Genomic DNA, 13,805 nt, shown 5'->3' with positions numbered 1-13,805 from the left:
TTCCATATATTTGTGTACATGCAACTGTAAGTATTGAAAAAGAAAAAAAGTTCCATACCTATTTAAAACCTCAACAAATAGTTAATGTTGCATTACTGGAAGTTCAATTTTTGCGCAGGAAGGAAGGGCATCTGACTACTTCCTCACTCATATGTTGCTTCAAATTGTATTTATTCACAGTTAAGCAGTAACTGACACAACCCTTTTTTATCCTGAGGAATAAAAATGTGCGCTGAAAAGTTAAGCTACTGATTATGCTCTATTAAACAAGTTTCATTGCCTTATCATAGCAATTAATTTTTCTGCATCACATTAATTGTATTCTTATCATTAGTGAAATGCTAATGTAATTTGAAGAACAGTAACAACCACATGATCAGTCATTCTTGTCATCAGAGCCACAGAACTCCATTTTCTAAGGACTGGTGTCATTGTGCTTGGATTGCTTGTGGGTACTCATGTAGCATATCATGCATACTTCTAGGTACATAAAGCTGCAAACCACAATTTTTTTTTTTACAGCTACATTATGTTAACTGGACCTATGGAAAACACATGGCATTTCTTGCTATTCTTAATACAAATTTGTCCATCTGCCCATCTACCCTCCCTCCCTAAATACCATTATATACCAAAATATTCTAGAAACTAATGAACATATTACTACTTTCTTAGGCAACCGCAAAGCACACACTAGCCCAAGAATGGTATTTACATTGGCAAATTTCATTAAGGAGTGATGCTTTTGATAACAAACGGAGGCGGAATGGGTGCTCAGACAGAGCAGTATAGATTGATTAAACCAACCATCAAAGTCTCTGTGAATACAGGGGGTAAGAAAGGTGAAAAATCATGAATCTTAAAAGGTCATTCCGGTTATTGCAAAAAAAATGCTGCAATCTTTTCATACCCAGTTATGAGCATGGCCCGCAGTGACTATGGATTAATTCATGCCATGAATGCCACAGACTTGTTGGGTACCATCTAGATCTTGGATATGCCTAATGAAGCTTCAACTTGTGAAATGTAAGTAACACAGAATAGAATGTAAGTAGCAAACAACCACCTCCTAGCCACTAAGAACAAAATCTCCAGTTAAATAAAATAGTATGGTAACCTATGAGTCCATGTAAAATAGTAAGAGAACACCAGTATGCCACTATATACCAGCTGAATGGCAGAGAGGTCTACTACCTTAACTCTTGCTTGTGCACTCTGCTTGGCCACTCTGGGAAGCAGAACTTTGGACTAGGTCAGGGGTCTCCAAACTTTTCAGTACAAGGGCCATATCATGTATTTTACACATTTTGGTGGACCCAACCCCCCCAAAAATCAGTTTTATAAATAAATGAATGAAATTTAAATGAATGAATAAGCTTTACTTGGATCTTTTTTATAATCAGTATGATGCAATTCAGAACAAAAAAGAAATATGACAATTACAAGAAAAAATGCCGTGCTTAAACGGTCTGTAGTTTGAAAACTTCTGGACTAGGTGAAGCTTGTGTTTGATGCAGCGGACTTTCTGACATTCTTAATCTGCTTTCAACAGGGGTTAGCTACTGAGGCCATTTAGAGGGGCCCCCTGCTGATCTCCAACACTGTGCCCTCAGCACAATGTGATGGGGTACAGTGTCTGTTTCAGTGACCATTCAAGTAGGAGGTTGCTCTTGGGAGGAGGGAGGTTGATAAGGACCTCTTGAGCTTTTGGTGCTTCATTGAAACCAGGGCCCACCAATTTGGTGTGGAAACAGAATCTTCCATATGATATGTTAGCTGGAATTGCGAGATAAGAGGGAAATGTGTGTGAGCCTGAGCAGAAGAGTTTCCACTCTATAACCAATGAAAAACCAATCAGCCTTTAGATAGCCAAGATTATGAGGAGGGCTCTCAGGTCCAATGTCACAACTTCCTGATAAGCTTAACAACTGCCGTATCTTGTGCTCAGCAGTATAAAACATAGAAGTAAAGCTCCCACATCCAAAGCTCCACTGCCCTAGATAGCTGCAATAAGATGGACATTACACTTAGAACACATGATTAAAAAAGAAAAGAAATACATACTACACATATTTCGTTTTATTCAGCAAATTCAAATTTTAGCTGGATTTGTTGCATTGTTTTAACAGAGTGACTAGAAATCCACTACAAATCCATTTTAACTTTCATTTGTCCTTCCTTTTAAAGCGATACCCAAATTCCTTGCTATTGCACACACACATGGCAGCAGTGGGGTTAAACTTGTCACAGACATTTTAATACAGAAGATTTCCTTTAATTTATGGCAGATATATTTTCAAGGAGGAAAATGCTGATGGTATCTTGGTTATAAGCTTGCCACTGAAATGATTTAGATAGGTTTTTTTTCTTTCCACGTAGTATCAGAATAAGACTGTTCTTTGCAAGCAATGAATTATAGCTGACACTTCAAACCTATTTTGTCTGTATCTTCTACTTCAGAAAAATGAGAAAACATAAATATATATTCTATATATACAGAAGAGACATAAGACTCTGATAAAAAATGATTCATTACAGGATGATGAATAATTGCTACCCATGCCATTGCTGGAACAGCAAAGGGCAAGTAACATTTGCCAATTTTTAATTAGAGGGTATCAAAGAGCAGGAAAATGGCACTAATTTTATCGCTGTCATGTTTTACCAGAGTGAAACTCATTTCAGAAAAAAACAGGAAAGAATGTCATGCATATTTTGAGTAAGAAACATAGAAGGCAACACATTACAAAGGGGAAAGATATTTAGGCTAGAGCAAGATTGCATGTACAAGAACCAGCAAGTGTACTAGACACTTGCTATTAAAACATTAATTTAATCTATTAAGGGTGAAAAAGTTCTGGAATAGTCCTCTTGAAATGGTTATCGTGTCAAAAGTTCATGGCAGCAAACTTATGAAAAATGTCCTGGAATGATTTCCTTGTATTTCTCAGTGTAGACCTATGGAAGGGGTTTTCTACTCCCACGTTTGGTTTGGGGATTCCTACATTTCTTTGAGACCCAACGATGGGGGGGGGCACGCAAAGTTTTTCGAATGCCCAAGTAAAGCAGCCCCTCACCTTCAGAGCCCTTTGCGGCTGCAAAACCAAAGCAGTGGCATCTCCTCTGTTTTGCTTTCACAGCCGCAAATGTCTCTGAAGGCAAAGGGGACAGGCAGCTTTACACAGATGTTCAGGTGCCTGAAAAACTTAGCATTTTGCTCCCCTCTGGGAATGTCACTGATGATTGCTAAATTAAAGATACAAATAGAGGGGCACATCTTCTCACCTTGCTCCTTACACTTTTCCTTTAGAAACTTCAAAAGATGTTGTCTGCTCATGGTTAGGCTCCAACTGATCATCAGGTAGGGTAAATTTTATTAGCAACAAAATACAGGTGTACATCACTTAACAATGGGGATATGCTCTCCAATTCTCCTGCTATTAGGTTAAGCAAACATTCAGTCCAATCTAGTGCCTTTATTGTGCAAACAGACACTCCCTGCCAGAAACTAGCTGGCTACACAGGCTACTGGAGACAGATTGCCTCTTCTTTGCATTAAGAGACTCTTTGTTGGGTAAACAGACACTCTGCTGCAGGCTATGGGAGTCCTGACTGCCTCATTAAGAACCTCTTTGTTGTGCTTTAACCACATGTGGCCTGTCATTAAGCAGAAGATTGTTAAGCAACTCACGTCTGTAACTACAAATATCAGAGGTATTCTCCTGGCCTAGATTGACTAGTGACACTTTTGTTGGCATGCCTCTGCTGAGTGTGGCTTGGATCACTTATGGTGCAACCCTACATGTGTCACCCGCATTCACAGGCTGTGCCATTATTTCACGTTTACTCATTATAAGACATTGTTACAAGCTATAAGTTGCAGGTCAAAGACAACATTTAAGATACATCTTTGTCTAATCTTGGAGAGCTTCACATACAATTAGCCAGAGTGAACACTCCAAAAATTCTAAGCTTTTCACATTCCTAATTGCCTGTTATACAACAAATGTGGGCGTCACCTAACCAGAATGCATTATAGAAGTCTCTAAAATATGATTTTAACCAATGAATTTCTATTTGTCTTTAATTTCCTCTTGATACTAAGTTCATCAGTGTGTGACAATTAATTAACTTAATTAAGCTCTCATAGGTCAATATGTAGAGCTACTCAGATTAATAGCCCAGTTTAGAAAGCTAATCTTCTTGTATAATGCAAATGACACTAAGTCATGTATTAAATACCTTCCTGAGTAAGAAATGGAACTAAGTGTACTTTAAAGAAAGGAACAGATTGTGAAAAGGTTAAATAAAGACAAATGCCTTGGATTTGTGAAAATATTTTAACTGAACTAATTCATATTTAAACTAGCAGCCTTCTAATTCAGCTAAAACATACATAATAAATTCCCCTGCAAGACAATATTTTTCTTGTTTCCTCATAAATTTTGTCATTAAGAAGATTGCCATAAAGCCTTGTGGAGTTCTTTTAAAAAAAAATCATATTAAAAAGAATTGCACAACAGCATTTTAAATGAGGAAAGAGTGAAAATGAATTTTAAAGCAGAAATAAATGAATAGCCTTCCAAAGAACTCCAAAAGACACCCTGTTGTTTGCAAGCAAACAGGTGAGGTAACACCTGCAGATCGGAAAGTAAGAAACTCCTTCCACTGAGATTGCTCCATTGTGATTCTTCTGAAGTGCCATGCTCACACCGCACATTTGGCAATAAATGTGCTGACAGGTAAGAGAAAATCACCTTTAAATGACTGAGGGCCCAATCCTATCCAACTTTCCAACACTAGTGCAGCTGCAATGCAGCCCCAAGGTGAAAGAACACATGTTCCTACATCTTGAGGAGGCCTCAGTGACTGCCCCTCCACCACAGGATGCAGCACATGTCCCATTGGTTCAATTGCACCAGCGCTGGAAAATTGGATAGGTTTGGGCTCTGAGGGCCCAAACCTTTCCAACACTGATACAGTCATGCCAAAAGGGTGTGTGCTGCACCCTGCAGTGGAGGGGGACTGTCACAGAGACCTTCTCAAATCCTAGGCCCAAATCCTAACCCACTTTCCAGCACTGGCATAGCTGTGCCAATGGGATGTGTGTTGCATCCTGCAGTTGGGGGGCACTCATGGAGGCCTCCTCAAAGTAAGGGAATGTTTGTTTCCTTACCGAGGAGCTGCACTGCCCTTATGTCGGTGCTGGAAAGTGGGTTAGGACTGAGCCCTAATGGAATATTTTTTTCCTTGCCTCGAAGCTACATTGTGGCTGCATCGGCACTGGAATGTTGGACAGAATTGGGTCCTGAATATAGGAAACAAAAATACCTTGATTCTCATTTATTCATAGGACAAAAGTTAAATGTACTACAAAAGGCTTTTCCTTAGTTATTAATTTAGGCTCCTAGTTATTCATGTAGCGTCATCAAGGTAAGCCATGGACAGACAAGACTACGTGCTGTCTGTAGGAAGGGATTGAGGAGAGAAGAGAGGAGGCGATGCTAGCAAAGCATCAACCAATTGTTAAGACTTATGTGACTGCTGTATGTATAAGAGTGGAACGTGAATGATATTAACAGGCACTACGCTTAGGCTTTTTGTGTTTGAGTGGATGAGATGAGTAAGGGAATGGGGAAACTGTGTGAGAGGGTGATGTAGGATGGGGCTCAAAAATATATCGTATCCTCCCAAAATATATCTGCAACATGTACAATTTTCCACTTGTGACTACAGAATTGTCTTGAATGTCATAACATGCTCTAATGTTATCATTAGGATTTTACAGAATTTACATTCAAAGCTTCACAGTTCTACCAGGTTTAGAACCATCAGTGAAGACTGGAAAGAAATATAGTTCCAGTGCTAGTACTGGTAGCTGAAGTATAGTACACCAATATTCACTATTTAGCCAACGGAACGTAGAGCTAGTCAAAGTCATGAAGTAGTTTACGCAAACAGCACATATTCTTCAAGAATATATATAATTGCATGCAGACTTTATAGGAGCATTACAGTTACTGCTTTCAGAAGAAATTCTAGCAGTGTAGCTATGTACAAAATGTCATTTGGCGAACCTCATCATCATTGATCTTTATATCAAATTTCTGCAATTGCCTTTACGAATCTTAGAGGGGGAGTAAACAGCAGGGTGCAAGTCTCTATATCCGGGGTATGTGTGTTCATTCTTCCATTAATGACCCGAAAAGGAAGAGAACTGCAGAAAAATCGTCAGAAAGTAAAATAAAAAAATTAATTAAGATCATTTCTACAGCAGACTGTAAGTGGTTATAGAATGATATCATAAAACTTAAGAGACTAAGCAACAAAATGGGATATACAATTCAATGTAGGGAAGTATGAAGCGATATCCTGTTGAGTTATGAATTAGCTACTGAAGCTTTAAAAAAAACATATTGAAATCTTGTGGTTGGGAGTCTAACAACATGCGATGATCTGACACTATCAAAATGGCAAGCAATATCAGGAGATACAAGAAATATCAGGAGATACAAGTAGATGAAGAGTAAAGGAGGATTACTCTAAATCTGAATGGCCAACTGGTAGCCTGTCAACCACAGGTGGTCCACAAAACAATCTTAACTGGCCCCTAGAAGGCCTAAGATTTTAATTAATGTACAGTAAATAAATATATTGTTGATCATTGCACTTCTAAGAAAGAGACAATGGGTTTTCAAAAGCTTTGGCTCAACACTTGAACGTGGCATACCTCTTTGGGTTTGATACATGATGCCTTGGCAATGCCGTGCATGATCACTATATCTATGAACCCCTTATACGTCAGCACCACTGATTTTAACTACAGAGCCATCAGTTATAAAGCTTAATTATGCAATCTAGATATGAGAATTGCCAAGAATACAGACACTTGAGGAGGAAAAAGCTCAAAATAAGGAATTCACCATCCATACACTACACTCATGACGACTAGTGATGAAGCCAAATAAAGGAATCCAATACCAACCTCTGAGTCAATAGTTCTACTACTCCAAAGTAATCTTTATTTTACTAGAGATTATTATGTAGGAAGGAATTATGCAGAATACACTGCATTATTCTGAAAGCCTGTGTAAGAGCGGGCCTTGCTGATTTACATTATTCAAATTATGCACACATTTCTCTCATCCTAATATTTCCAGCATCTTTATTCAGTTCAGAATCTACTAGAGTCATTTCAGTCAACCTCTCACAATTCTGTGCAAGCAGAAGAAGAAAGTACAGGAAGAACTTTGGAGAAAGTTGGGTTATTTTCATGGCTTTGCAATATTGAAGAGATAAAAAAAAAAAGCAAAGGAAAATAAAGCAGTTTGGCATCTTGAGTTTCAAAAAGCCAGTTCTAAATTCTACTGAAGTACCAGAAGGTAAATGAGACTTGACAAACTCTGATTCAGTTAAGGAACAATGTGGCAATTGGCAAAAAAACAAAATGTAAACATTAGCTGCTATTTGCTTCTGCAGTAGCATAAGAGAGTCTTCTAGTCTGCCTTCTTCTTTCAATGGTTAATATAATAAATTTTAACACCCCCCAAAAATTGGCTGGTGCCGGAAAATTCTTCTATAGCTCCAATCCTGTGCAGAGTGAAGTGAGCCTAAAGCCCACTGATTTCTGACTGGTTGAGTTGCAACTAACTGTGCATTAAGCTACTTGCCAAGTACTAGTAAAGAGCTACTAGTAGTTAAATTAAAAACATGATACAGGTCCAGCCTTGTTATACATGGATTTTTTATACACGGATTTGACTCAACACGAATGGCCACTGCAAATGAGAAGGAATGTGCTAATCCCTGGAGAAGGGGAAAAATGCACCCTTTTAAAATCAGTTTAAAAAACTGAACAGTCCTTTAACTATAGCCTCCTTAATGAGAGAGAGAGAGAGAGAGAGAGAGAGAGAGAGAGAGGGCAGCTGGCTGACAATTCATCAATTCTTCTCTCTCCAGGCAACCCCTCCCTTCCCCCTGAGCAGTGAAAGAAAGGTGATAACTTTGTATTGGTGAAGGGAGGGACTGAGTGAAGCGCCTTTGTAAGGGCTTGGAGGAGGACTGGTTGATGGGTTGTCTTCTTAATGACTCTCACCTTATATCACAAAGGTCATCAAGGCTGTTTTTAAATCACTGGAGCAAAGAAACTTTGTTTTTTAAATTGATTTGCTACAGTGCGTTTTTTGCCATCCACGTGAGTGCTTGGAACGGTACCCACGTGAATAATGAGGCTCAACCTATACATCATTCCCCATCAACTGGAGCAATGCACAACAGCTGTGAATTACTGATGGGAAGAGCTTGCACTGCTACAAATGGGCAATACCTGTTAGACTCCTAACTAACATCTAGTATTGGAAAGCTGCCAGTAGAAAGTTATCATATAGCACTAATATTCTACAATAGAGCGATTTTCTATTTTCACACAACAGCTAAGGAAAAACAGTTTTTGCATGCCTGTTAAAGATTATGAGGCAATATCCACTATTAAAGGGAAGGCAAAAAAGACTGTCATTTCTGTTTGCTAATGGATCTCTATTGCTTCAAGAATCTGTCCCTTTTATTGCTGTGGGCTGTCCACAAAGCAAACTTCTGTTTATGGTTATTGAAATGGTACTGAAGAACAACAGCTTGGATCCAAAGAATAGTGAGTAGAAGGAAAAAGTCTTGGCACAATTTTGTGAACTCTTGAGCTAGTGAAAGACTTTTCACAATGCAGAGCCACAATGTATCTGGGGCTTCAAGCCAGTACAAGAGACATACAAGGAAGACACAATCTGTAGTATATAAACTTTACTGGCCATAAACCCATTTTGAAAGGAACGTGTGCAAGAGTTAATGCACTGGAGGAAGCTTTCTGGGTATTTTCATTGCACTGGTGTCTGACTGAATTCTTCAAATGTGAAATTTCTGACAGCTACTGGTACTGGAGATGTCATATATCACAAGCCTATGTGGTACATTTCTTTTTCATTAACCCTGAGATTAGAGCGTTCTGGCATGAAGTAGCTCCGTTATCTTCAAATGTTTTCATGCCACAACCCCAATAAATAAATAAAGTATAAGACTGGGGACCCACTACTGATCCTGACCCCCTTCCAGGACACAAGTCACCCAGTTTTGATAAGGCAGTGCCATTTTTGGATTGAATCCAAGCCTTCCCTTGCTTAGAATCTGAAAGGTTGATGTGACTCCCCCCCCCCCAATGAGACTGTAGTAGCTTATTAACTCAGTTCTGTTAACCTGAAAGGTTTCTCTTTCTATTCAAGTAAAAATGCCTGAAGACTACTCCATGGGCCTTCCATAGTCCCAGAATACCTCCCAGAAGCGACCAGAAGTTTAGGATGTGAACTGGAAATGTTCCCCCAGCCCCTTGAGAAGTTAATTATGCACAGATTTTTGTATCTGCAAGGGTCTGTGGAACCAATCCCCAGCAGATACTGACGGCCTACTCTATTTGATAACTCAGATCCTGATCCCAACAAATCCTATGCATGTCTACTCAGAAGTAATTCTCATTGTATGAAATGGGGCTTACTCCCAGGTGAGTATGTATAGGGTTGCAGACACAGACAATTCATGCATCTAAACTTGTACCACCAAGTAAAATTAAAATATGAACTATGACTGTCTTTGTCCTTTGGTAACAAAATACAGTCAATTTTTATTAGCAATCAAATGCAGATATTAACAGGAAACTCTTGCAATGATCTGAAATTAATCAGCACTGCAATTTCTTCCACTGCATTTTCCTATACCTTCCACCTACCACCTTTGATAATTCACTCATTTGGCCAACAAGCACTGTTAACTGTGTTCCTTATCCTTGCCTGTTCAATACTTCTGCGCTTTACCATTCTCCTGCCTCAACAGTTTGCTTTCATATTCCTTGCACACAATGTCTCCAAAATCTGTAATGAAGTTTCATTATTTCACATTTTCCTTTTATTGTATCTGAGAAGATGAGAGTTTGGTGATGTGAATAGATATTGCCAGCCAAAATTCATTGCCAGGCTTACCCTTCTTCAGAACTCTCAGAACGGTGCAGATAGATTTATTAAGAAATGTAAAATCCTCTAATAACCAGAATTTCTCTTGTGCAGAATTTTGCCTCCACAGAACTGGAATACCCCTAACAAATACTATATGAATGAATATATGCTATCATTGTGGCCAAATAAGACACTAGAAATGGATTTTAAATGCTGTCAAATGTTGGAAATTTTATATCTGAGAAGTAAAAATAGCCTTGTATAAAGGGCAGAGCCTAAACAGCAGCATATGAACTTGTCTTCTGTGAAAAGGAATTTTGTAGTATGCCTGAATTAAAGGGAAAGACCCAATACCAGGCATGAAAATTTCACAGAGAAAAAAATAATCCCTAAATTCCCAACAATCAGTTTAGTAATATAATAGACACAGAATGTCCTACCTCTTCTGGATGATTCTGTGCCACCGATACCAGCTGCTCAGAGCTGCTTCTTGAGATAGAAGATACAACATTAGTTGGGGCCTCTGAGACCACCTCAACTGACGGTTCGGAGTCCTGAAGGCAACAGAGACAAATAGACCCCTCAGTCGTATGCTGAAGTGGTATTTCACAAGAGAGTTTTAGCAAGACAATGTGGTCTGCTCCAAGGCAATGAATCTAGCCTATATATTTTCATTTTCTTCTGTGGCTTAACTGAATCCATTTTGCCTCTGCATTTCTTTTTGTACATGTAAAAGCACAGAAATTCCACATTCCACACAAATGTATTGTGATTATTAATAACACTGTTTTACAATATAAATAAAAATGTATATTTTTTTCTCTACACCCTGACTCATTGGGAAGGGCAGAAAAAACACTCTTTTCTCTCCACTTGAATCAAGGGAAGACATTATTTAACCTTCAACTCTGAGCCGGAACTGAAAATTACAAGATTCAAATGTTACATGTTACTTTATTGAGAAAAAAAAAAAATCCCACCACTATTATTGCACTGTTGTTTTCTGGGTGCATGATGGGTCACAAAAGCCATAGAAATTAAAGCTGATAGTCAAAAAAGCAAGTTTTAAGTTGCTAACATTCCACTTTCAGGTTGCTATGAAGGAGAAAGGCACAGCAAGAACCTGTGTGGGGTATGGGGAGGCAGTGGAATCACGACTCTGCAAATTTATTTGACTTTGACTTCACTATTGGATTCAGGTCTGGAAAGAGAAGGTGAAAACTTCAGAGATTTACGACTCAAAAGTCTAATATAACTTCTAGTTGCCATTATAACAGACTTTGAATATCCTCCTGATACTTTCTGCATTTATTAACTGACCTGAATTACCTTATGCATGGACCGCAACACCTGTATACTTGACTAGTGGTGGTACCTTTGGAAAGAAATGACTTGGAAGAAACGTGCAAGTCTTAACAACTTAAGGTTTTATATTTTTAGCTATGCATATATACACAGAACACTTTTTTTAAAATCCAAGCAGAACTGAAAGGCCTTTTCCCCAGAGAGATTAACACTGTTTCTTTCTAGTACTTGAAGGGCAATAGCTCAGTACACAGAAGGTCAGGCCATGCTAGCACCATGGGGCAAGGAGGGGCCAGTGGAAAGTAAAATACAAAGGTTCCAAGTATGCACATATGTACACAGGGACTGATATGATGCTACCAGAGGCTACTAGCAGCTGTGAACATCCAGCTCCTGATTTAGTGCATATATCGATGCAAGTTGCATACTGAGCCATTCAGATTCAGCTTGTGTTTCAATACAGGATGATGAAAGAAGGAACTGGAGGGAGTTTTTTACTCATTTTTTGGGGAGTTTTTCCCCATTAGTATGGTAGCATGCTGAAACAATCCAAACTAAAACACTGATTGGGCAGACACATCTAACTAATTAATCTCCCTCTCCCCCCTCCACCATTTGAGGAAATATAAATTATATGAGACTAAACATCTCTGCTTCATTTATGGATTTCACAACCGAATTTTTTCAGCAGCCTAAACATTTTAGGCAAAAGCTATAAATCGGCAATGAGATCATTGTGCTTGCTCCAGTGATATTTGCAAAATTATTTTAATTCCATTATATGGAATACAAACTATGTACTTTCAATGAACAATCATGCCTCTGATAATGCTGTTTCCCTTAGCGATGCTCTTTGTGAGTGCTCTTTGTCAGTCATTTCATCCAAGGGGAGCAGTGCATTATGGCCAAATAGCGCCAATTTCCTGGTTATCAGATTAATGTTCATCCTGCTTTGCACTGTTGGAACATGTCCCCTATGCTATAATTAGTATTGCTGTAGTATGTTACTTCTACGAAGCATTGTTAATTGCAAAGAAATCAAGCTATGCATTGCTGTTTTGTTGTTGAAAAAGTCAAGCTTTACATTACAGAAAGTTTTTGCTTCAATCAACAATTGTGCAGTCAATTATAATACAAATTTAAATTCAAAAGTGAAGTACTTGATCTACCTACATAGTGTCCACCTACATTTCTACAAGAACTTCTCATTGGTTTCCAGGAGTGGATCTCTTTTCTGCTGAGATATTTCCTCCTAGCAATTCTACCAGGTGCAGCGCCTGAATGAGCAGATTTTAAATCTATGCCATGTTTTTTAAACATGACAACTATTACAATTATAGGATTTTCCTACCCTATGTGACCTTAAGCCTCCATCATAATCCCTGGATGCTAACTTTGTTCTGAGCTATGACAGAAAATCTCATTCACACAACATTCATATGTATAAGCAATTCTGAGTACAATCCTATGCATGTGCACTCAGGAGTAAGTCCCATTATAGTCAATAGGGCTTACTCCCAGGAAAGTTTGGATAGGATTTTAGCCTCTGTTGTACTATTTGTTCACAGGCTTAAACAAAGTGTTTTTTAATGCGTGTATGTTTCATCCACACTTGGGAGTCAAAGAGAATTATTGCAACAATCTTTGCAGCTTTAATATTTTCCTTTCAATAATGACTGTTAATCTCCAGTAGCTGAAAGAGTCAGGGTCCACAAATAACAGAGACATTTTTTGTTTGTAAGAGTGGTTTGTTTAATTGTTCAAACCAGGACCTCAGACTAATCGTAGTTTATTCTTGGTTAACAGACCACGATTAACAGCCCAATCCTATGCATGTCTACTCAGAAGTAAGTCTCATTAAAGTCAATGGGGCTTACTGCCAGGAAAGTGTGGATAGGATTGGGCTGTAAGTCACTTTCTGAATCCACTATTTGAAGTTGACTTGTTAATCACAGTTATATTCATAAGAGCTTTGCATTATGCCTGAAGCAAGTTTCCTGGTGTGTTCCAGCCTTGCAGTTCTGATGAACAGAGATATCAGCCTAGATCAGTAGCAACACAGAGACATTCTAGGGCTGTTAGCTTCCCTCTGTGGAAGCTTCTCCAATCAGATCCATTCCTATATTCTGCCTATCAACACTTACTCACGTACTTCCCCCTCACTTGAAAATGCATAGCAAGCTCTCCAATCAGCCACCCCTTCAAAACAAAACAAATGGAAACACCAAATAAATCTCATCTTCAAGTCACAGGTGTTGAATAAAGATCTTTTAATCCCTTTATGATGTGATAATGGAGATGGACAATGGGTAACCAGCACTTAACTTGTGTTGGTGAAAGTCAGCTCATACTCTTCATTTTATCTCTTGATCAATAATAACAGCATAGCTGATGACACAGCAGTTGGGGACAGCTAAGATATTTGGGTTGCATGCACTGGCGTCACTAGGGGGGTGCGGGCCGCACCAGGCAACACACCCGGGGGGTGACACGCTAACTTTGCGGCTT

At 38.8% G+C, this 13,805-nt stretch overlaps 1 protein-coding gene across 4 annotated transcripts in view; it reads right to left on the bottom strand.

The window, feature by feature from the left end:
* The window catches only part of PHF14 (PHD finger protein 14), a 157,283-nt gene that overhangs the window by 21,828 nt on the left and 121,650 nt on the right, over positions 1-13,805 (bottom strand). For 2 of the 4 annotated variants that reach the window (XM_066627800.1, XM_066627802.1), the window contains one exon: positions 10,433-10,546. The exons of the other annotated variants lie outside the window; for them this stretch is intronic. In XM_066627800.1, coding sequence (XP_066483897.1) covers positions 10,433-10,546 — 114 coding nt within the window. The remainder of the gene's footprint in view (positions 1-10,432; positions 10,547-13,805) is intronic. 4 annotated transcript variants of the gene reach the window in all.

This window comes from Tiliqua scincoides, chromosome 5 (assembly GCF_035046505.1).
Source record: "Tiliqua scincoides isolate rTilSci1 chromosome 5, rTilSci1.hap2, whole genome shotgun sequence".
NCBI lineage: Eukaryota > Metazoa > Chordata > Lepidosauria > Squamata > Scincidae > Tiliqua > Tiliqua scincoides.
Note: the sequence above shows the minus strand (reverse complement) of the source record. Positions and strands in the feature narration are given on the sequence as shown.